General features: G+C 39.5%; 1 protein-coding gene and 3 long non-coding RNA genes across 5 annotated transcripts; 2 read left to right on the forward strand and 2 right to left on the reverse strand.

The window, feature by feature from the left end:
• Positions 1-114: 114 nt before the first annotated feature.
• gon4la (gon-4 like a) lies at positions 115-14,397 on the reverse strand. 2 transcript variants are annotated; one of them, XM_082186095.1, is made up of 29 exons: positions 14,242-14,397; positions 13,808-14,006; positions 13,614-13,685; positions 12,701-12,909; positions 12,509-12,583; positions 11,518-11,568; positions 11,255-11,299; positions 11,067-11,165; positions 10,865-10,975; positions 9,983-10,147; positions 8,808-9,018; positions 8,626-8,727; positions 8,504-8,544; positions 7,587-7,696; positions 7,296-7,503; positions 7,063-7,149; positions 6,795-6,963; positions 6,457-6,586; positions 6,227-6,374; positions 5,605-5,721; positions 4,113-5,486; positions 3,272-3,365; positions 2,983-3,110; positions 2,654-2,851; positions 2,406-2,549; positions 2,072-2,323; positions 1,736-1,911; positions 678-780; positions 115-448 (listed from the first exon to the last, which is right to left on the reverse strand). In XM_082186095.1, the coding sequence occupies exons 2-29, from the start codon at positions 13,983-13,985 to the stop codon at positions 332-334; spliced, it is 4,914 nt and encodes a 1,637-aa protein (XP_082042221.1). In that variant the 5' UTR covers positions 13,986-14,006; positions 14,242-14,397; the 3' UTR covers positions 115-331. The 2 variants fall into 2 exon arrangements, with proteins under 2 accessions (XP_082042221.1, XP_082042220.1); XM_082186094.1 differs by having other exon boundaries at positions 13,787-14,006.
• Positions 14,398-15,403: 1,006 nt separating this feature from the next.
• LOC309511461 lies at positions 15,404-17,035 on the forward strand. The gene is made up of 3 exons (XR_014210643.1): positions 15,404-16,666; positions 16,757-16,851; positions 16,996-17,035. It is a non-coding gene; the product is annotated as an uncharacterized lncRNA (long non-coding RNA).
• Positions 17,036-17,606: 571 nt separating this feature from the next.
• On the reverse strand, positions 17,607-20,102 carry LOC309511630. The gene is made up of 2 exons (XR_014210740.1): positions 20,058-20,102; positions 17,607-19,939 (listed from the first exon to the last, which is right to left on the reverse strand). It is a non-coding gene; the product is annotated as an uncharacterized lncRNA (long non-coding RNA).
• A 1,135-nt stretch (positions 20,103-21,237) lies between these two features.
• Positions 21,238-22,095, forward strand: LOC309510577. The gene is made up of 4 exons (XR_014210398.1): positions 21,238-21,363; positions 21,454-21,548; positions 21,693-21,743; positions 21,991-22,095. It is a non-coding gene; the product is annotated as an uncharacterized lncRNA (long non-coding RNA).
• The last annotated feature ends 56 nt before the right edge of the window (positions 22,096-22,151 follow it).

The following is a 22,151-nucleotide window of genomic DNA, read 5'->3' on the forward strand; positions in this document are numbered from 1 at the left end:
TTTGTGATATTCCTTCACATAAAATTATACAAGAACAATTCATATAATTGTAATAATAATTAACAGGAAACAATATGAATAATAAAGACAATTCACTGTCTGTCATTTTAAAAAAAATCACAAATAATAATTCCACAATATTTTTTATGTCTGCCTTGAGAAAATAGAACCATAAATATATCTTGTCCCAAGGACAACACATTTCCTAATACTATATGGTGTTTCTTATGTTCAAGTAACACAAAACAAAGTGTTACATTGCTTCTGAATCAATTCAGGTAGCAGGTCCAGCCTGCACTCATTGTTCAAATTGTTCAACAAAATTTTAATCTCAGTCTGGTTCATCTTCTATTGTACCGGACTGGAGCTCTGTGTCCGATTGGTTTGTCCGATGTAACTTGCTGGATTTGCGGAACAACTTAATGAGGTCTTGAAAGCGCTCAAAAACCTAAAGAGAAAAAAGAAAAATGGGTTGATTTCCTAAGATGTGACTTAAAATGGTTGACCTGACTGCAGTACAGTTAGATGGATTACCGCACACTGCCAATGAAAATAAAGAACATATTTTGCCCCAAAATAAAATAAGAAATATTGGCATTAATAAAATCAAGTGAAATATGACTCAGACATGATCTTTGTGAGAAAAAGCATCTAAACGGGAAAGAAAGAGCTCAAACCTCGTTGGCTGTTTTGTTGCCAAGTTGGGCTGCGATGGCATTAAACGTGGCTGGCTTGGCTCCTCTCCGCTGACAGGTGGTCAGTATTACATGGTCTGCCTCCCTTATCATCACACAAACAAAGCACAGATACATTTATTTTATAACCTTAATATACATCTAAATCTGTGTTAAAACTTTGTAGAGGTACACAGCTAAGTCAGCTACCAATATAAATAAACAGGGTTGCACAAGAATCAGAAATTAAGCATTAGCTTCCGTTAGAATAATTATTGTGAATTTGAATAGACTAGGCCACAATCCATAGGATTGAATTTAAATTTAAAAGACAGAAAGAGGAATTACTGATTTGTAATTCAAAGAAACACATGCACAAAATTATAATTGTCCACCACAAGTGATAAAAATAATACATTTGAACTCATTTTTGATAATTTACTCCATGAGACACTACTGTTCAAATTTTGGCATCAGTAAGATTTTTTTTGTGTTTTTGAAAGAAGTCTCTTATGCTCACCAAGGCTGCATTTATTTGATTAAAAATACAGTTATATTGTGAAATATTATTACGATTAAAAATAACTTTTATATGTAAATATATGTTAAAATGTTATTTATTCCTGTGATGGCAAAGCTGAATTTGAAGCAGCCACTACATGATTCAATATTCATATTTTTGTGGAAACCGTTTTTTTTCAGGATTCTTAGAAACGTTCGAAATAATTGCATTTATTTGAAATTAAAATCTTTTGTAACATTATAAATGTTAGAATATAAATACAATATAAATTAAATAATCTAATGGATCCAAAAGTGAGACCACATGTGATGAATTTACAGCACATGAATTTATCTATATTCTTAATCTCAAATCTAAATTTTAATTAAAACATCCTGTTTGCTACATCTGTTTAAATTAAGGTCTAGAAGGGCCTTCCCAATTCAGTTCTGAATGGCACACAACCCTGATAACAGCAAAAATATTTCTGAAATTAAATGATCTTCTAAAATAAACGATTGTGTAATATCAGACATGAATGTTGCACAACAATTCTAACCTTGTCCAGAGGACTACTTTTTTCCCATTTGGTGTGCGGGAGATATTTTTGGCACAGACTGAACTTCCTGTGGCATTAGATAAAGACTGTTGACTGTCCACTGAAGAAGCTTCAGCTGCCTTCTTTTCCAACTCTGCACTGTTTTTCTTGGCCTTGTTCTTTTTTATTTCTGCCTTCTGAGAGAGATGAGGATTATATATTGTGTTAGATTAAAACAACAACAACAAAAAAACAGACATTACGGAGAACACAATTTCAGGTGGCTTGAGATCTCTATAGACATTGAATATATAGGAAAAGTGACCTATAAGAGGAGATGGTCTCCTCGTGTGGTACCTGAGCATGTTTGTCTCTTTTTCTTCTATGTTTATTGGCTGTTTTGACTGGCTCCACTTTTTTATCTGGTATGACAATTCTGATTGGCTGACAGGACTGGCTTTCTTCCAAGCCCTGATTCATTTCCACATTGGACACATTGTCTGCATGATCCTCATCTTGCACTTGGGGGTATAGCTGTTTAAAAAATTCCCAGAATTCCTCTAGCAAGTCAGTGTGATCACGGAACAGCAAAGTTATTTGAGTTTTTATCTGAAAAGAAAAAGTAAGTGAAGACATGCAAAAATGCCACAAGAAGGTAGGACTGTTTGTCTGCTTGTGCCCTTTTTGGTACCTCTTTGAAGTCAGCAAGATCCTGTGATGGACCCCTTTGTAAAATATGCACCACCTTTCTGTAGAGAGCTGACTGCTCTCCAAAAGTACACTCCAGCTGGCGTAGAAACCGTCTGCTGCGCTCAAACGCCTGCTGTTCTGCCAGCTAAAGTGACACATTAAGAACAGCATCACATTTGTAACATGAAATTTTATGATCGTGTGCTATATTTAGCCATGCATATGAAGGTATTGTTAATTCTCCTCTACCATGCCACACTCTCTGGCTTGATCTGGATGCAGGAAAGCAGCAAAATCTTGAAGCAGTTCAGGCCAGTCGCTCAGCACAGGCTTGAGTCTGGTCAGCAGCTCGAGTGATGTGCGACTTTCTGGATCTTTCTCAAACTCAGACAGAACACACAGGAACTCGTCCACCTTCCCTGGCACCATCTGCAACACCTCATACACCTGGAGAGGGACAGACAGACAGTTCTGGAACATTTTAGACTGAATATGTAAAATCTGACAGGCAGAAATACTGTGCAATTATTATTTGTGCACATATAAATATTATACGTGCATATCCAAATATTTCTTGCCTTCTCCAGGTAAGCTTGGGCAAAGGCAACATCTTTAGCATCTCTGTAGGGATCGTCATCAGGTGCACCATTGTGAAGGACAAAAGGGGTCTCCTCAGCCATCTCCTCAGTGTGGGTACGATGGGCACCTGAGAGTGCCACATTTATTCAATTTAGATTAACAGGGACATTTGCACATTAATTAGCATTTCTGTAAATGTGTCCGCTTACTTTTACAGCTATTTTTTACAGCTACAGAATGTGCTGAATTCAATAACATCTTGTTTTTGGTGTACAAGACTGCACTGACCTGAAGGTTGATGGTTTAATTTAACATCATCTGGTATTCCTTCATTTTCAGATCTTGTCTTTGTGGCCATGTGTGAGAATTTCTCCACAGTTTCCTGGTGTTTACAATGATAAGGTTAACTAATTAAATGAAAAAGTCTCATAAATACAAAATGCATAAATGGGAACTCCAGCTTTTACTGGATGAATCTCATGAGAACACATCATGTTAAAGAAAATGATGTCTATTAAGTTTTTGCAATGTAAAGGTCCTTGCACACCAAGTCCGAAATTTTCGTATGCGTTTTTTCGTATTCGTCATTCGGTGGCTCTGAATTGTCAAAACACCTCTCAAAATGCTTGCTACGGATGCGAAAAACACAGAAAATCTAACCCGATCTGAATTTTTTTATGATGGACAAAGTTTCGGAGGTAGTGTGTAAACGTGATTGACACTAGTGACGTATTTATTTTTTAACATGCGAAAATTACGGATGAGAATTTCGGACTCAGTGAGCAAGGACCTTAACATGTATATTTATGACAATTTAAAACATTATTATATTTCTATTTTATTTATGTATACAGACATTTTACTAGCTTTTTGTGATTACCATCAGATACGATGCTTAAATATTTAAATATAAAATAAATATACATAATATAATTTATATTTAAAGTAAATAGTAAAACATAGTAAAATAAAATAATAGTAGAAGGAGTGAAATATGGGAGTGAAATATGACCAGGACACATTATTGACAGGATCTTAACAGAGAGAGAGAGAGAGAGAGCTCTTTGTAAGGTTTACAAAATTTGTATTCCGTTCATTGATGTCACGAAAAACATAAAAATGATCTCACCTGAAGTACTGAAACAAATGGAATGTCTGAAACATTGTCAGCTCCACCTGTTTCCTCCTCCCCAGTCTGCCTACTAGTACCTTGCCTTTCTTTTGCTTTCTGCTCCTCTAGTTTCTCTCCCCTGCCCAAAACCATCTCCATGTCAGCATCTTCCCCGTCGAGGCTGGGCGTCGGACTCCCAGAGGATTCAGAAAGAGTGAGAAACAGCTCTCTGGAGTCCTTCTCACCATACTCTTCTACCTCATTCTCAACTCCATCATCAATATTCAGCTCTTCTTCTGTTAATGCAGTTTCTTGCAAGCACTCTTGAATGGAGGACATCTGTGATGGTCCTCCTTGTGGCCCATCAGCGCTGTGGAAATTATCTTGAGTTCTCTTTTGCGTACTGTGTTTTACCTCTGGGCTATTCAGAGCTGATGAGTGTTTTAAGGTTTGATGGCCAAAGCTACTGCTTGCAAACACATAGCCTGGAGGGAGGAGAAGAAACCGATTAAGAGGTTTTTGATATACTTGAGCTAGACCACCAGAGTCCCTCGGTATAAGTTTAAGCAGTGTGCCACAGCGCTGACTAATATGATCTTTAGACAATGGGGCGTTCGTCTTTATGATTGGGGTGGGACATATTAAGGTGTTGGGAACTGGAGGTGGTTGAAGAGTAATGATGAGGTTTGACCCTCTGGGAGTGGCTGGTTCAATGTTGGAGGTAATTATTTGCGCAGTTTGGTTCACAGTTATATGCCCTGAAGGACAGGAATTCAGCTCTGGCGTCATAGCAGCAGGTAAATTGATGATTACGCCCCCCTGGGTTGCACCAACTTGAGCTCTCATTGGAGAACCAGAGACACCCACTGGAGTTTCTACAGCATTTTTCACAGGAACAGCCCTCAGTTCAGGTGCGACTGGAGCAGTCAGTAAAGTGACAACTGCACCATCTTGGTTTCGTCCCACTGGAGACACGTTTGACAGGCTAGATAGTATGATCGCTCTCTCTACAGGCCCCTTCACAGTTTTATTTCCAGACAAGCATAGATTCGGTTTTGGCCTCAGAACCGGTGCAAGATGAGGAGGGTGGGAAACCGTAACAGCTTTTGGTAAAAGTGTTGGAAACTGGTTGAGAACCACCTCTAGCTTCTCAGCTAACAGGGGAGGTTTTAAAGGCTTGATGGATTTAGCAGTCTTGTTTTTCTTCTTTTTGCATGGACCCTGCAGTGAAGGTACAAGTGTCTTAGCAAGGTCTTCAGGAAGGCTGGGAGGGTAACACATGCCTGGAGTAAAACTACAGTCTGGTCCCGGACCTGGAGATTCGGTAGTCTGGGAGTTTTCAGATGGTTGGTTAAACGTTCTTACATGCTCATAAATGCACTTAAGGTTTTTCTACAGGAGAGAGAGGTTGCAGATTACATACAAATCAGATTTTTCACCACTTGGTAGATACAGAAAATGAAGAACAGAAGGATTTACAAAAACAGATCAGGATTATAGGCAGTTATACCGAGAGCCAATCAGGCATGAGGCTCTTTTCTCTCTCCACTGGGGGTCGCTGCTCACAAGGACTCACCCTCTTACAGGCCAAGGGCATGGAAGGGCATTTCCCCTCTAAAAAGTATGTCTGAAAAACGTGACAAAAAAACTTAATGGTGCATTCATATTCCATTTAGGGTGAAATATTTACCCATGAAGATCTTGCAAAGGTTCACACAGGGGTCACACGGATTCACACTTGGAGATACTTCTGTGTTATCTGATCAGTGTCTGATCTGAGGGAAATTCTAACTTGAAATGTGGTGAAATATGTAGTTTTGCAATAAATATGCATATTGCAAATCTGTTGTGTATTTTTTTCTTAAGTCAAATTTCTCAAGTTTTAAACATGTGTTTATGTATGTGTGTAGTCAGTCTGGCCAATAAATTCCAAGTACTGAAAAAAGTGGGTCTACATATTCTTCCCTCTAATCCATAAGGATCACTTTACCATAACTTTCAATAATTTGAACACATATTATTACATTTTATAATGCATCATCATTTGAACCGCAGCACAGCTTAAACGGACTCTGAAGAATGCTGTCACAATGTCATGATAATTTTTCCTATATATGTGTTCATTCACTCACCTTGATGACATTGGGAAAGGGCTTATGACATGCATCACGGATGTGTGATTTCAAACTGACAACACTTCTAGCAGCAAGCAGATAGCGACAAGTCATCTGCAGTGGGTGTAGGGTAGTTCTTAAGTGCTTATGACCTAGAACAACAAGACTGATGACAGAGTAAAGCAGTGTTGTTTGAGTACCTTTTTAAAGAATGTATAATGATTCAGGTTGATGCATGAGTGTAGTACCAATCTTCTGCTGAAGTAAACTGTCCTTTGAATCTAGAAGGGCGTAGCTGGATTGAAGGAAGCAGCTCTGGGTAGAGAAACACTGGCCGAGTCGCCATCAACCAGGCCAAAGGAGCGGGAATCTGACATCCTACACAATTAAACAAGCAAACAAACAGCAAGAAGATTAACGCTAGAAAGTTTCCAGTTACAATTGGCAAAAAAAGTGTGAAAGGAAACTTCTTTAACTTTAGTATAACTTACACTGACTAAAACTATTTGGCTTTCAGACAATGAAGGGAATACGTGAGAGTATACAAAGATAAATTTAGATTTTTAGATAAATTTAGATAAATTACCAGGGAAACATGGCCTCGGGACTGTAGGGTCACCCTTGGGTGATTGATCTAGTTCCTCCAGCAGAGAAATAGCACCCTGAAGGTTGCAGGATTTGAAGATGCTGGAGAAGCCGTGCTCTGCTGGACCACAAGTCTGCTCTCCACGTTGGGCAAACATCTGCAGCTCCAACTGAGATAGGACAATAGAGAAGAGAGAAAACGATAAATGATATTAGCATGTATCTGTGTACATCCTGGGGTGTTTCTTAAATATGTGTGTATGTCTCACCAGGAACTGTCTACTTGTTGAAGCTTCTGTCTCCAGACCCTTGACTGAGCTGCTCAACATGTTCAACTGCGCAAGGAGCTGCACATGCTGCATGACCAAAAAAAACAAAACAAAAAACAGTGAAAAACTCCCAAACATCTCCTTAAAGACAAAGAATCTGATTATTAAAAGTCAAAGGAGACACTCTTAATAGTTTGTTAGCTGCACTTTAAATTGACCAAATCTTTGTAGACCTGCTGGATCTGCTGCTGTAGCTGTAGTTTCTGAGCTGTGTTCAGGGTCATGGATGTTATGGGGATGGAAGAAGGGTGTTGAGGGCAGACTGGAGGTCCAGATACTCCTTTACTCTTCAGCAGAGCCTTCCGTTTCCTCACAGCCGCCAGCTGCTCCCGTACTGTACGATAGCGCTGCTTCAAGACATCTGCTAACGGGTCCTCATACCTTTCACCACAAAGTGCAATTGTATATCAGTTGTGTCATCTAAATATATGATGTGGTGGTTGTGAAACTGAGGATGGACATACTGAATATTCTCCAGAATGCCAGGCTGCTCTTGCAGGGGACTCTCCTCTTCCTCTTTTTCCTCTTCTTCTTCATGTCCGTCTTCTTCCTGACCCCCTACGTCATCTTGAAACTACAGGTAATGGAGAAGGAGTTAAGCAGAGAAAAAGAAAAACAGATGAATGTTATAAGTAGGGATTGGTCTTGACAGTTCCACAACTACCTAACTGATTATCGAGGATTTTGATCTACTTTTGTAGTTCATCGTTCAGCAGGGCCTTATGAAATCAATTCCCCCCCCCGCATATTTTCATTATTTCCCAATTTCCGTCTTTTTCATTAAAATTTTCTGGATTCCGTTTTAATAATCATAAAGGATATATAATGATTTGAATTTAAATAATGTTTAACAATTTATTACAATTCTAACAATAATAGTGCCCTATGAATTGTTTTATTTTTTTTCCAGAAATTCTGTGTTGTCTGTTTTAATTCTTATGAATTCTGTTTATGATTTAATACACATTTATAATAAAAAATGGTGGCAATCAAACAAATAGCAAAAAACTTACTAAATGCAACGAAATGCATAACAATTTAATTATTTACATTTGAATATTTACACACAAAGACACATCGAACAGGCAGACTTCATTTTTAAAAAGCATGCTTTTTACTAGTCCATAGAGCGATTTGATTAAGTGTTTAGCCCTACTTTTGATTTATTAATCCAAATGTTGACGTATTCCGTGACACTCCAAGTTATATACAGGTAAAATCCATTTTTAAGACTGGATTCTGCGATTCCGTCCGTGTTTTCCGTATCGTGGAAATCATTGGGCCCTTTCGATCAGGCAACTGATGACTAGTCAATTTTGAAAACATGTATTCTTGCACATCCTTAGTTTTAAGATTATAAGATATGAATTAAAATCCTTACTGTGTCAAATAGTTCCTCCATCAAGTCATTAACTTCCTTTTCTGAGTAACAAAGGAAAGAAGGTGATTAATATCAAACTAGCCACAAATGATCTGCCAATAATTTATCTCAAATCAACTCACTGGTAATGCGCACTGCTTTGTCATTCCTATAGTCCTCCACATCAGGCTCATCAATTTCAGCCAGAAAATTGTACTCAGGATCATCTTCATCATCACCCTCCTCTGGCAAGAGAATAAGAGCGTTTTTGAGAAACGCATCTAAGGAAGCATAATGCATGTTCACTATTTCGACCCATCCGTACCTTCATTCTCCATATCTGAAGTCATGAGACCCTGCAACCAATGGGTCCATTCTCTGTCCTCAGGGGCGGAGCCAAACTCATACATGTCTGGAGTGATGTCAGGAGCACGGAGCTCCGCCTCCAGCAGGCCCATAGGGACGTCTCTCAGTGGTCGTTTAGATCGCGTTCGAAATGAAATCAGGCTCTCCTCTCCATTAGCGCTAGTGAGAGTCTAATGCCAAATAGAGATTCCATTTTAAGAAATATTTAAAATAATATTTAAAATAAAATGTGTTCTTTTGAACTTTCTATTCATCAAAGATTCATGGAAAAAAAGTATTATGGATGTATCACAGTTTTCACAAAAATATTAAGCAGCACAACTGTTTTCGACATTGATAATGAGAAGAATTTTTTTTGCAGCAGCAAATAAGAATATTAGAATGATTTCTGAAAGGTCATGTGACACTAAAGACTGGAGAAATGACTGCTGAAAATTCAGCTTTGCCATCACAGGAATAAATTACATTTTAAAATATATTTAAGTATAAAACAGTTATTTAAAGGGGTCATGACTATTTGCTTTTGATGTGATGTTCACATCTGGTGTAGGCAAATGTCAACCATTAAGTGACAGAACGCCAGTGGGCGTGGCCTATGCTACCATAATGTATAACTATATGTTGATGTCTTGCTCTGGAGGCAGGCATATGATATGCAAATGTATTTGCCCGTGTGACGTCACAGATCCCGCAACATCAAACTGGGCCATTTTTGGAGCTTGATTAAATAAATGCTTTGTTTATAATGAGGAGATCGTTTTAAGCTATGAAACTTGCAGGATGTTTTAATGGTACAAAGACCTCTTATATGTCAAAATTGTAATAATGTTTCACAATATTACTGTTTTTACTGTATTTTTGATCAAAGAAATGCAGCCTTGGTGACCATTTCTTTCAAAGACGTTAAAAAATCTTACCAACCCCAAACTTCTGAATGGTAGTGTATTTTTCAGTGAATTGTTTTGCTTCAGGCACAGTATGCATGAGATAAATTATATAGTAAAAATAAATGGTTTGATCATTTGTTTGCAATTACATTCAATGTGACTTAAATGTCCATATACCTCTTGGTTCTACTGTAAATAGAAATGCGAATAGAAACTACACAAACAATAGGAGTGAAGTGAGATGCACCTGAAAAGACTCAATGCATTCAGGGCCGATGGCCAGCTCCTCATCTACCGCATGGAGTTTCTCTAAGAAGCTGCAATCTGGTGGGGCCCTGGAGGGGGCCGGTGGGGGTGGGGGAGGTCCCATCGGGGTGACAGCTACTGTCAGGTGGCTGGATCTGCGAAGGCTCTGTAGAAATGGGTAAAAAAAAATTTTTTGTGTATAGTAATTTGTTTTGTTTTTATGAGAGTTAAAAAAAAAAAAAAAAAATTCTGATTTAAACTGTTCTTGCATTAAACATTTTGGCTTCTTAGTAATCATGGCAGTTTGGTTGAAATTATGGCTTCTTTAATTGGGAAAAACAATCTGAGGTCATAAAGCTATTGCAGGGCAAGAAGTTCTTAAAGTATATAGAGAAATTGATACTTTTATTCAGCAAGGACACATAAAATTGATTTCCAAAATGAGAGTAAAGACATTTATAATGTATATATTTCTATTTTAAATAAATTATCTTCTATTCATCAAAGAATCCTGAAAACAAAATGTTATGGTTTCTATAAAAATGTTTCAACATTGATCATTGTTGTTTCTTGAGCAGCAAACCAGCATATTAGAATGATTTCTGAAGTAATGGCTGCCTAAAAATTCACATCACAGGAATAAATTGCATTTCACAATATACTAAAACAGAAAGGTTATTTTAAATTGTAATAATATTTCACAATATCACTGTTTTTACTGTTTTTTATTTATTTAAAAATGCAGTCTTCATGAGCATAAGAGACTTCTTTCAAAAACATAAAAAAATCTTCACTGACCCCAAACTTTTTAATGTTTTTTTTTTTCAACAAAATGTAGAAAAATACATATTATATTACTTTTAGCTATAGCATATAGTCTTACCAGTCTGGAGCTGCTGGCTCCGTCCTCCTCATGTTCAGAATGTGATCTGTTTAGGTTCACTCGACTCGCCCGTGGAGAAGACGAATTCTCAAAGTCACTTTCCAGAAGGGTCTATCATGCGCACACACACACAAACACAGTCTCTACAAAACCATTGCGACAAGAAAACATCAAATGACTGACAAAAATCTTTCTCTCCAACCTCCTCAGCTGTCTCATCCTCATCCTCTTCATCAGGCCGATACTCTTCATCAGAGGAGTCTTCATCTTCTAAAGGAATATCCACAAACTGGGGTCCCTTCTATAAGTGCAAACACCATTTAATAATAAATTCTGCATATAACGGCCTGTTCCTTTTCTTGTACATGATTTCTTGTTGGTAACCTTTACCTCTGATGACTTCTTAATTGGCGAAATGTTCCAAGCAGGAATGACCTATAAAAAAAACAAAAACACCACATTGCATTTATTAATGTTTTATGTCGCAGGTCTCTGAACATTTTTTTTTACGGAGGACATTTCATGCTAACAAGCTAAAATATTAGGTAGCTATTAAAATATGTAACCGTAAAATAAATACTGAAAAATGTAAATAGATAACTGTAAATATGCAGCAGTGTAATGCATGCTCCTATACAATCAAAGCAACTTACTACTCCTTTCTCCACAACCTCCTTCAGTTTAGAACGAGTCATCTTGGGCTCCTGTGAGACAGAGAGAGAAATGTGTGAGCTTAAAGGGGTCATATGACGCTTTGGTAACACTTTATAATAACGTTCAGTTGTAAGTAATTTATAAGTGGTTAGTTAATGATGAACTAATCATTTACAAAACATTCATAAATGATTAGCAAGTGATATACTAACATTTTATGTATGTTTTGTAAATTCCGTTACAAGTCATTTACAAGTGATTAATGATTAACTAATTATTTACGAAACGACTATGACTATGACATGACTTACCGATGCTTTTTAATGTTCTACTTTTCCTGTAGTGTTTAATGTATCTGTTTGTGCATGTATACGATCTGCAAAGTTACAAAGCTCATGGTCTCCCACAAAGGGATTTATTCAATCTAACAGAGAACACTAATCCACACCTGCCTCGAAGTCCAGATATTACTTCCTCAAACTTACACATCACATAGTAAAATATCAGCATAATGCCCACCCAAAGGCATATACAAAGAAAGGTTTCAGTCAATTGAAGTGTTGTTGTCATGTCGTGGAGACGCTGTGAGTTTGGCTGCGAAAGCAAACCCCTTTTTTGCTTTCAGAGGTTAATCAGAGGTTAAGATTTATTTATAAAGCTGTTCCTGGGCAGTACAAACAAAAGGTTTGTTTGTGCACAGCGCATTTTCTTGAGGTGTTTGGCCAATCACAACGCACAGGGTCAGCTGGCCAATCAGAGCACTCCGAGCTTATAGGAAAGAGAGGCTTTGTAGAAATCAGCATGTTTCAGACAGACCGGGAATAGAGGAGCTACAATAATGTAAAGTATGCGAAAAATAATGTGTAATAATCTATTCCAATAAACCCAATAATCAAAATAATATTTTTTTAAAGTAGTATCTAATGCCCCTTTTAAAAACTGCCAACCACTTTCTAGCAGAGCAGTTGATTAAAAAACATCTATACTTACAAACACAGGAATGGGTTCAGTATCACTGATAGCTGCTTTCATCATGGCCACAACGTGCTCATTGGTAATCACTTCCTGCAAATGGACAGTAAATATGTTGAGCTACATGCTGAAAACAAAGTCAGAGATGATTATGCAAGGCTTCGAGGAAATTTCGCTAACTAGTGCCTTGAAGAAACACTCCACACTCACATGAATGATGCTACGAACGTTCGCAGAGGTCAAGTTATGTTGTCGAGATTTGTTTTCCAGTTCTCTGTCCAGCTCTTGGTCAATTTCGACCTCCGGCTGGATTTCATCCTCGACTTCCTTCTGCTGAGTTTCTACTTCACCGACTGTGTCTCTTTTCCTTCTCAAACCTTTCTTTCGGCCCAGCGCACGGGTTCCACACTGTTCCTTATCTGAAAAACAGCAACACAGTTGACTTTTCAACACATTTCAGACTGTTTCGCATGGTCAATTGATAATGTTTTATCTATTGCAGGCTATTCACAAATCCCTGGGGGTTCGTGAGTTGATGAAAGGCTAATAATTAATTACATAAAATTAAAATAAACAAATGGGGCTGCACAATTAAATTAAATGAACTAAAAATCCTGATCCAACTCTGTGTGATTATCGAAATTCATCTTTGAATGCGCTGAATTTTACACGCTTTTAGAAACGCAACTTGTGTCAGTTATGCATTATTTATCTTCACATATGCATCATTTCCATTTTTGTGGACAGAACTTTACAGCATTTCACCAATATTCTGCCAAAATAAAAGCTTGAAGCTTTGGAACATTAAAAGCCCAAGGGTTAGAACATTTGAAAGTGAAGAATTTAAAACATAAATATTAATATTTTAACTTATGCAGTCAAATAAAATAATTATTATAATTATCATCAAATATCAATTTTTTATTTTCCAGTACATTTGTAATTTACACAAATGTTCATTTTTTATAACTAGAATAAAAATTAATTATAATATATAAAATAAAATTAACAATAACAATAATGATGATGATTGTTATTATTAATTATTTTATTATTATTATTTTGAGAAATGCACCCCTGGTCAATATATCTATATAATGAGGACAGTCTTTTGTGAACTCACCAAACGTCATGCTCAAGGTCTTCACAGCATCATCTTCAGGTTTCTGGGTACATGCAGCATGTTGTTCTTGACCTGACAGCATTCACATAAACATTTCAGATTATCCAGACAGGCACACTTTCTGATACCACTATAATCAGTAGACAAAATTGCTGCCCAGGTAGGTTTCTCACAATGTTTTGGACATGTCTTACTGGCACTGTCAGATTGTGGGCTGGAGGATCTGATGGTATTGACATGTCTGCACGATCCTGTAGTATCTGTAACATCTCTGCTCCCAGGAACTTCCCCCGGCTCTTCAACTCTCGCGACTTTACAGTGAGAAAGCCCAGTTTTCCTGTTATTTAATCTCCGTTTTCGGTTTTGATCCATCTCACAATGCCCTATTCAGACCTGTCGGGACAAAATATCATCCATACAGAATATCAAATAAGGATACAGAAGAACGTGTGTGCACTTATGATAACGCCCATTGTCCGAGGGAAACATATATATTTATTTTCATGTGTTTATACTATAAATATTGGTTTTGGCATCCAATTCCTTCGAACTCTTGCTTTATTTTATGTTTAAGCGACAGCAACTTTCTAAACTACAGCGGTAGTGTTGTCTGGAACAGGAACGTTACCTCCATTATGACTGTCATATCAGCAGAACATTCCGCATGTCATATTTAATCTCGCTGCAAGGTTGATGAACATTTCCAATACTTTATACACACCCGCCAACATTCGCTACATTAGCGATGCGATGACGAGATGCACAACAAAAGGGCGTCACTTCCGGTTCGCGGAACGGAATTGTTGTCGAATGTGTAAATAAAAGTCCCCTAGCCTAGCGGGTAAACTACAGCATTTGAGCATTTTAACCCGGTTTCATAAACAAGACTTACGCCTAGTCCCAGACTATAATGTATGTTTGAGCTGTTTTAACTGAAAGCATACATATCTTCTAAGGCACATTTATAAAAGCTACTTAAATGTCTTAATTGAGTCTAATCCTGTTTAGTCCAAGCCCTGTCTGTGAACCCAGCCCTTAATGTTTTATTAATGTATCCCCCCCCCCCAAAAAAAGTAATAAACACATTACTTTAGTGACATATGACAACACAGACGTGAAAATAAAGAATGTTTCTAAATGTGTGAAGTGACCTTAAAAGTAAAAAAATTCAAGTAAATTAAGTGGACAATTCTTGTTTCTTATTCCACACTTGGAATTCTTATTCCACACTTGGAATTCTTATTCCACACTTGGAATATTGGAATATTTATTATAAATGATTTTTTCCGTCCACATCACTATTATTCTTTAAAATAATTCATTTTAAATGTGCCCTGATAATCATCCCTTCCTCTTTCAATGAAATCTCCTTTATCTGATGACGTGTTTACTGGCGCGAGGGTGGGAACCACAGTGACTAACATGAAATCACAGAAATATACCTTATTCACAGCAGCTCCATCTTTGATTTTTAATGGGAATAAAAGCAGGCTGCGAGGGATAGACTACATCTCCTCAGTGGGTCGTACTGTTATTTAATGTTTTTTTGTTTTTTTTAAAGATTGTTCTGCTGACGAAACACTGCAAAAATATCTTTCCAAGAAATGTCAGTTGACAAAAAACTCCAGACAACTTGACATGAGCTGTGTAAAATTATTGATCTAGGAGCTTTGTACAGCTTTTTATTTGGTGTTGTCTGTCCCTTGCGCCCTTTGAGAACGCTCTGCTCCTCCCTGACCTTGTTAGAAGAGAGCAGCCAGGCTCACATTCCCTGCGGATTGGGTCTAGTGTCCCAGCACGGCGGCTTCATTTGTGGGGTTCGCACTGCTCAAACTCGGGATGAGGAAGCCCGCTCTGAGGCTTCTTCTACCACGAGTGATAGTTTAATGTTGGGATTGTCTAGCTCTGAGGAGTTAGATGACCTCATTGATGCTGGTGATATTGGTGATTCGCCAGCCATATCCCCGCAGTACAAGGAGCTTATGTAGGTTGTGTCTCATGCTGTGTCTAAATTAAATATTGATTGGCCAGCCGAGAAGTGGGAAGTGCAGAGGAAAAGCAAGCTATGTCATACGACTTCATCGCTGGTGGGCAAGGCATATCTGGCAGCTGGTCAGGCTGGCAATTGCTTACACACTATGTCTATTTTGCAAATGTACCAGGCTGACCTGCTCAGGGACCTGGATGAGGGTGAAGGCCCAGTGTTATTAAAGAGCTGCATTGAGCCACTGATCTTTCTCTCAGTGCCACTAAGGAGACGACCTGCACCATCGGCCACTCCATGGCAGCTATGGTGGCTACAGAGACACCTTAGGTTGAACCTCTCAGACATCAAGGAGAAGGACAAGTCTTTCCTCCTTGATGCTCCGCTGTCCCCTCCTGGCCTCTTTGGCGATGCTGTGAGCACTGTCGTCGAGAGGTTCCAGGATGCAAAGAAACAGGTAGCAGCATTTCAGAGGTTCATCCCTCGCTGTCATTGGTCCTGGGGGGTTGCTGCCAAGGGGCAGACCCAGCCATCTGCGCCTGGCTCCTTGCACAGGCAACAACAAAAAGAGAGTGTTGCAGCTTGAGCTCCCCCTCAATGAGCCTGGGGGTCAAAGCCACACTCTTGCCCGATGCCTTCACAGGAGAAAATGGATCTGAGGACTGTTCTTCTTTCTAAGATGGCTTCGGGGAAAAGACCCTGAAGCCATGCACGGCCCTCTGAGGACACCCCCTCTCGAAAGGGATCAAATTACACCCAATCCTTCGCGGAGCCCTCAGGAAATCGATTTGTTAACCGCAACGCCCATGGTGCTTAGGGGCACGTTGGTTTCCAACGAACCTGAACCTCATTGTCTTCCTGAAAACGCTGCGGTCATGGGGGCCCATGCTTTTGTTTGATATTCCCTGCTTTAGATCAAAAGTCTTTAGGTCTTCAGGAACCTCTATCCAGTGGTGTTGAAGTCGTTCCTCCTGCAGATCAGCAGGTTCAAACCCCTCCAGCTCCAGTCCACCACAGTCCAGTCCAGTCAGTCCACCATCACGTCACAGAGTGGACGTGACAACTGAGGGTGAGTTTCCTGCCATATCCTCAAACATTACACTCACTGCTGTCCATGCTTGTCATTTCATACCAACTATTATTATTAATCTTTTAACAGAAGACATTCTGAGTCGGTATGAAATTGGTAAGATGCCTGGTAAGCGGGGATTCGGCTCCGTCTATGAAGGGAAACTCTTGGAGGATGGCCTTGAGGTATCATCATTTCCTTACAATAATTAGCTAGCAAATGGTCTTGTCTCATTATATCAACTAAGTCATCTTAATGTATATTATGTTCACTATTTAGTGCATCTGTCAAGTTGTAAATGTAATTGTAGGTTTTGTTTTGTTGATAAGGTGGCAGTGAAAATTGCCAGAAAACCAGGGAACATGGAATATATCAAAATTGTAAGTAGGCGACACTCGCTGTGTTTTTTCACTGTTTTCAATACTGTATCAAAAACAAAAGGAAATCCCGCACACTTTTAATCTGATTGATAGATTGATTTCCTTTTGTTTTTTAGATTTTTTACTTTTTTTTGTCTTCCCTCCCACACACCTATCTATTACCTGCAGGTGTGTGATGGTAATTGTTAATTGATTGTTTTCAATTTAAAATATGTAAACATACTAACAACAATTTGTTGTTCCAGAGATTATTGAGCTGCTGGACTGGCAGGACCAGACTGACCATATCATGGTCTTGAAGCGTCCCTCACCCTGCAAAGATCTGTGAGATTTTACAGCGTTTCAAGGAGTCTGTGAACTTATAAACTTGTGCTGGTCAGGGGAGTATAATTTCAACAGATGTAATTGTTAACGTTGTGAAAATCATCTCCCCAGTAAACCCTTCCTATTTGAGAGGAATTTCAGCTGTGAACCAATCAAATGTGATACTGTTCACCTGCTACTCATCAGCACTTTTATACAAGACCTCTTACAAGTGAAGTAAACCCTCAGTATCTGTGGAGCATCTGAGAAGATAGATTTTTCATCTCTTAAGTTGGAGAAATGTTTGCTTGTGGAGCGGATTCAGCTAGTCTACAGAACATCATGACGCCCAAAGGATTCTCCAGGCAAAATCTACCACTAACCCCTAGAGGAATCCCAAAATTTATTATTCCTCCAAAGTTATCACTGTCTCTTCAGAAATCAAAAGATGAGGACACACGTAAACTACTATCTCCAGAAGAACAGTCTCCTAGACATCGGCCTTCCACTGGTTCACCCTTCATTTCTGCCAAACTTCGTTTTACCCCCAAGATCAAGCTGAAACGTCTGCAGAAATCTGCCTCAGAGGATCTCTCAGACCCTTCAACGTGTGCAGCCATGTCTCTGGAACATGTTGGAAAGGTCACCACACCTTATGGCTTTCGGGCCTTGGCTGCCAGTCCCAGCGTCAGCCGGAGGGAGTCTTTATTCCATAAGCAGGGACGATGTGCAGAAAGGAAAAGACCGGTGGATTCTTTTTCTTCACCCACGTCTTCAAATTCAGTGTTCAATTCCACAAAGAAGAGAAACGGCTCGGCAAGAAAGCTGCAAGACAGCCCAAATGACTGCTGTTCCCCTCGGCGATCCAAGAGAGAAGGCCTGGAGCTGTTTCTGAACAAACCATTGACTGTCTTGAGGAGTCTTACTCCAAAAAGGAAGAACCCTAACCAAAAACTTCAGCTATGATGTCACCTATAAAAAAAGCTGTAACTATGTACATCCTATCAACATTAGTATAGCTACTGCCTTTTTTTAAGTTGCTTTTTACAAACTCATTTTAAATGTCAAAATAAAATACTTTTAATTCCAATCTGTGCAAATTTGTCACTTTTGGTAGTCAAACTGAATTCACTTGCATGCAGACAACCCACAGCCTGGTTTGTTAGAATTTCAAAGCAAAAACTTTTTTTGCACTTTCCATCAAGGCAGCTCTCAACATCAGTTCAATATCTTGCATTAAATTCTTCAGATTAAAGACATTTTCTTAGAAATAAAAGTATTTCACATTTTTAATCTAACCTTGTGTAAAAATGTAGTTCTTAGTTGATGGATCAAATATTGAGCAAAGTAAGAGATGTAAAAAATATTGGCTGATATTACTTCTGATTCATCCATTACATTGGAAATGGAAGGCCTAATCAGCCGAACAATGCATTGTGGGATAGAGTATCTAGTGTAGCGTGTGCCCTTTTGTATATGGTACACTTTAAAAAAAAAAAAGATTATCCAGGTATTGTATGTATACAGACAATTTGCATGTTAAGCATAACGTACATCCAGTGTGCAAACTAAAGAAATGGTAGTAGAGTAGTATGTTATTGAAGGCAGCAAATGCGTTTGATTTCATCCCAACAAGAATACAAGACTTCAAACGTGACATTTTGGTAAGAAAACCAAACTTTTTCCACCCTTTTTTATTAATATCATAGTCCTTTAACATAGTTACAATCTGTTTTTATGAAAATAAGTCAGTAGAAAGAATTCTTTAAAAAGTCCAAGTCAAGTCCTCCATTTGTACAGTCCTGCTTTCTGCAACTCTGTGCATTTCAAACATGAGATAAAAACTCACAGACCCTCTGTAAAGTCTCCGGCTCCACTCTGCAGAGCCACAGTGTCCAAACAGGACAGAGTGTCAATCTTTATTAATGATGGGCATGGGAAAGGTCTGTTCAATATGAAAAGATATAAGGCTTGAACCTGAAGGCCCATATCTGCTTTCCACCATTCCAAAATGAACCTCCAAATGCAGTAAAATCTTTAATCAGTTTAAGATCCCTGTACTTCATGTTACAGTCCGGGTTCACTAACGTTAGTGGGTAATCGTTCTTTGAAGTACATTACCATGAATTTTTATGGATAGGCCATTGAGGAACATTAAATAACCCTCTTTGTTAAGGCAGTCTGTCTTGTTTGTACATCTGTCAGTCTATGCCAGTCTGGGTTTAGATTTTCCAGGCTTAGCCGCCCCCACTGCGCCCATCCTTGCACTTAACCAAACTCTCAGGCTTAAAATAGCCGAGCAGTGCAGTGGTTAGAGATAGTAGAGGCTTGTCTCCCAGGCTCCTCTGCATTTGAGTCCAGATAAAGAGTTCTGCCCCTACAGTAGGAGAGTGTTTGGACAGGCTGTCCCCGATTGGCTGGAGTCGATGATTGACAGGTAGTCTCCAGTGACGACACAATCACAGAGGGGGCGTGGTTATGCTGGGTGTGGTTGGCATGAGGATTTGTCCGCTCAGTCGCTGTCAGAACCTACTGCAGATGAGCCTTTCCGTTTCCTCTTGGGAGCTTTGGGTTTGGAGTCCTCTTCCTCCTGGAGGGGAGTCAACAAAAGTCATTGAAAACAGATGAAGAGTAGAACATAATAATAATAATATGGGTGCTAGTCTGAAGGTCTTCGTGATGATGTCAATTTGTGAGTGTAGATTTACCGAAGCGCTGCTGGATGCGCTCTCCTCTTCATTGCAGGCTATATCTAGGCTTTTGTTTGTTCATTTGTGGGGTTCGCACTGCTCAAACTCGGGATGAGGAAGCCCGCTCTGAGGCTTCTTCTACCACGAGTGATAGTTTAATGTAGGGATTGTCTAGCTCTGAGGAGTTAGATGACCTCATTGATGCTGGTGATATTGGTGATTCGCCAGCCATATCCCCGCAGTACAAGGAGCTTATGTAGGTTGTGTCTCATGCTGTGTCTAAATTAAATATTGATTGGCCAGCCGAGAAGTGGGAAGTGCAGAGGAAAAGCAAGCTATGTCGTACGACTTCATCGCTGGTGGGCAAGGCATATCTGGCAGCTGGTCAGGCTGGCAATTGCTTACACACACTGTCTATTTTGCAAATGTACCAGGCTGACCTGCTCAGGGACCTGGATGAGGGTGAAGGCCCAGTGTTATTAAAGAGCTGCATTGAGCCACTGATCTTTCTCTCAGTGCCACTAAGGAGACGACCTGCACCATCGGCCACTCCATGGCAGCTATGGTGGCTACAGAGACACCTTTGGTTGAACCTCAGACATCAAGGAGAAGGACAAGTCTTTCCTCCTTGATGCTCCGCTGTCCCCTCCTGGCCTCTTTGGCGATGCTGTGAGCACTGTCGTCGAGAGGTTCCAGGATGCAAAGAAACAGGTAGCAGCATTTCAGAGGTTCATCCCTCGCTGTCATTGGTCCTGGGGGGTTGCTGCCAAGGGGCAGACCCGGCAATCTGCGCCTGGCTCCTTGCACAGGCAACAACAAAAAGAGAGTGTTGCAGCTTGAGCTCCCCCTCAATGAGCCTGGGGGTCAAAGCCACACTCTTGCCCGATGCCTTCACAGGAGAAAATGGATCTGAGGACTGTTCTTCTTTCTAAGATGGCTTCGGGGAAAAGACCCTGAAGCCATGCACGGCCCTCTGAGGACACCCCCTCTCGAAAGGGATCAAATTACACCCAATCCTTCGCGGAGCCCTAAGGAAATCGATTTGTTAACCGCAACGCCCATGGTGCTTAGGGGCACGTTGGTTTCCAACGAACCTGAACCTCATTGTCTTCCTGAAAACGCTGCGGTCATGGGGGGGCCATGCTTTTGTTTGATATTCCCTGCTTTAGATCAAAAGTCTTTAGGTCTTCAGGAACCTCTATCCAGTGGTGTTGAAGTCGTTCCTCCTGCAGATCAGCAGGTTCAAACCCCTCCAGCTCCAGTCCACCACAGTCCAGTCCAGTCAGTCCACCATCACGTCACAGAGTGGACGTGACAACTGAGGGTGAGTTTCCTGCCGTATCCTCAAACATTACACTCACTGCTGTCCATGCTTGTCATTTCATACCAACTATTATTATTAATCTTTTAACAGAAGACATTCTGAGTCGGTATGAAATTGGTAAGATGCTTGGTAAGCAGGGATTCGGCTCCGTCTATGAAGGGAAACTCTTGGAGGATGGCCTTGAGGTATCATCATTTCCTTACAATAATTAGCTAGCAAATGGTCTTGTCTCATTATATCAACTAAGTCATCTTAATGTATATTATGATCACTATTTAGTGCATCTGTCAAGTTGTATATGTAATTGTAGGTTTTGTTTTGTTGATAAGGTGGCAGTGAAAATTGCCAGAAAACCAGGGAACATGGAATATATCAACATTGTAAGTAGGCGACACTCGCTGTGTTTTTTCACTGTTTTCAATACTGTATCAAAAACAAAAGGAAATCCCGCACACTTTTAATCTGATTGATAGACTGATTTCCTTTTGTTTTTTAGATTTTTTACTTTTTTTTTTGTCTTCCCTCCCACACACCTATCTATTACCTGCAGGTGTGTGATGGTAATTGTTAATTGATTGTTTTCAATTTAAAATATGTAAACATACTAACAACAATTTGTTGTTCCAGAGATTATTGAGCTGCTGGACTGGCAGGACCAGACTGACCATATCATGGTCTTGAAGCGTCCCTCACCCTGCAAAGATCTGTGGGATTTTACAGCGTTTCACGGAGTCTGTGAACTTATAAACTTGTGCTGGTCAGGGGAGTATAATTTCAACAGGTGTAAT

This window comes from Leuciscus leuciscus (genome assembly GCF_965113295.1).
Source record: "Leuciscus leuciscus genome assembly, chromosome: 12".
Taxonomy (NCBI): domain Eukaryota; kingdom Metazoa; phylum Chordata; class Actinopteri; order Cypriniformes; family Leuciscidae; genus Leuciscus; species Leuciscus leuciscus.

Coding starts and splice junctions, on each gene's coding strand:
- gon4la (XM_082186094.1), bottom strand. CDS start 13,985: ATGGATCAAAACCGAAAACGGAGATTAAATAACAGGAAAACTGGGCTT. Junction 5,487..5,604: donor TCATGCCTGATTGGCTCTCG/GTATAACTGCCT, acceptor TCTCTCCTGTAG/AAAAACCTTAAGTGCATTTA. Junction 2,324..2,405: donor ATCTTGCTGACTTCAAAGAG/GTACCAAAAAGG, acceptor TTTTCTTTTCAG/ATAAAAACTCAAATAACTTT.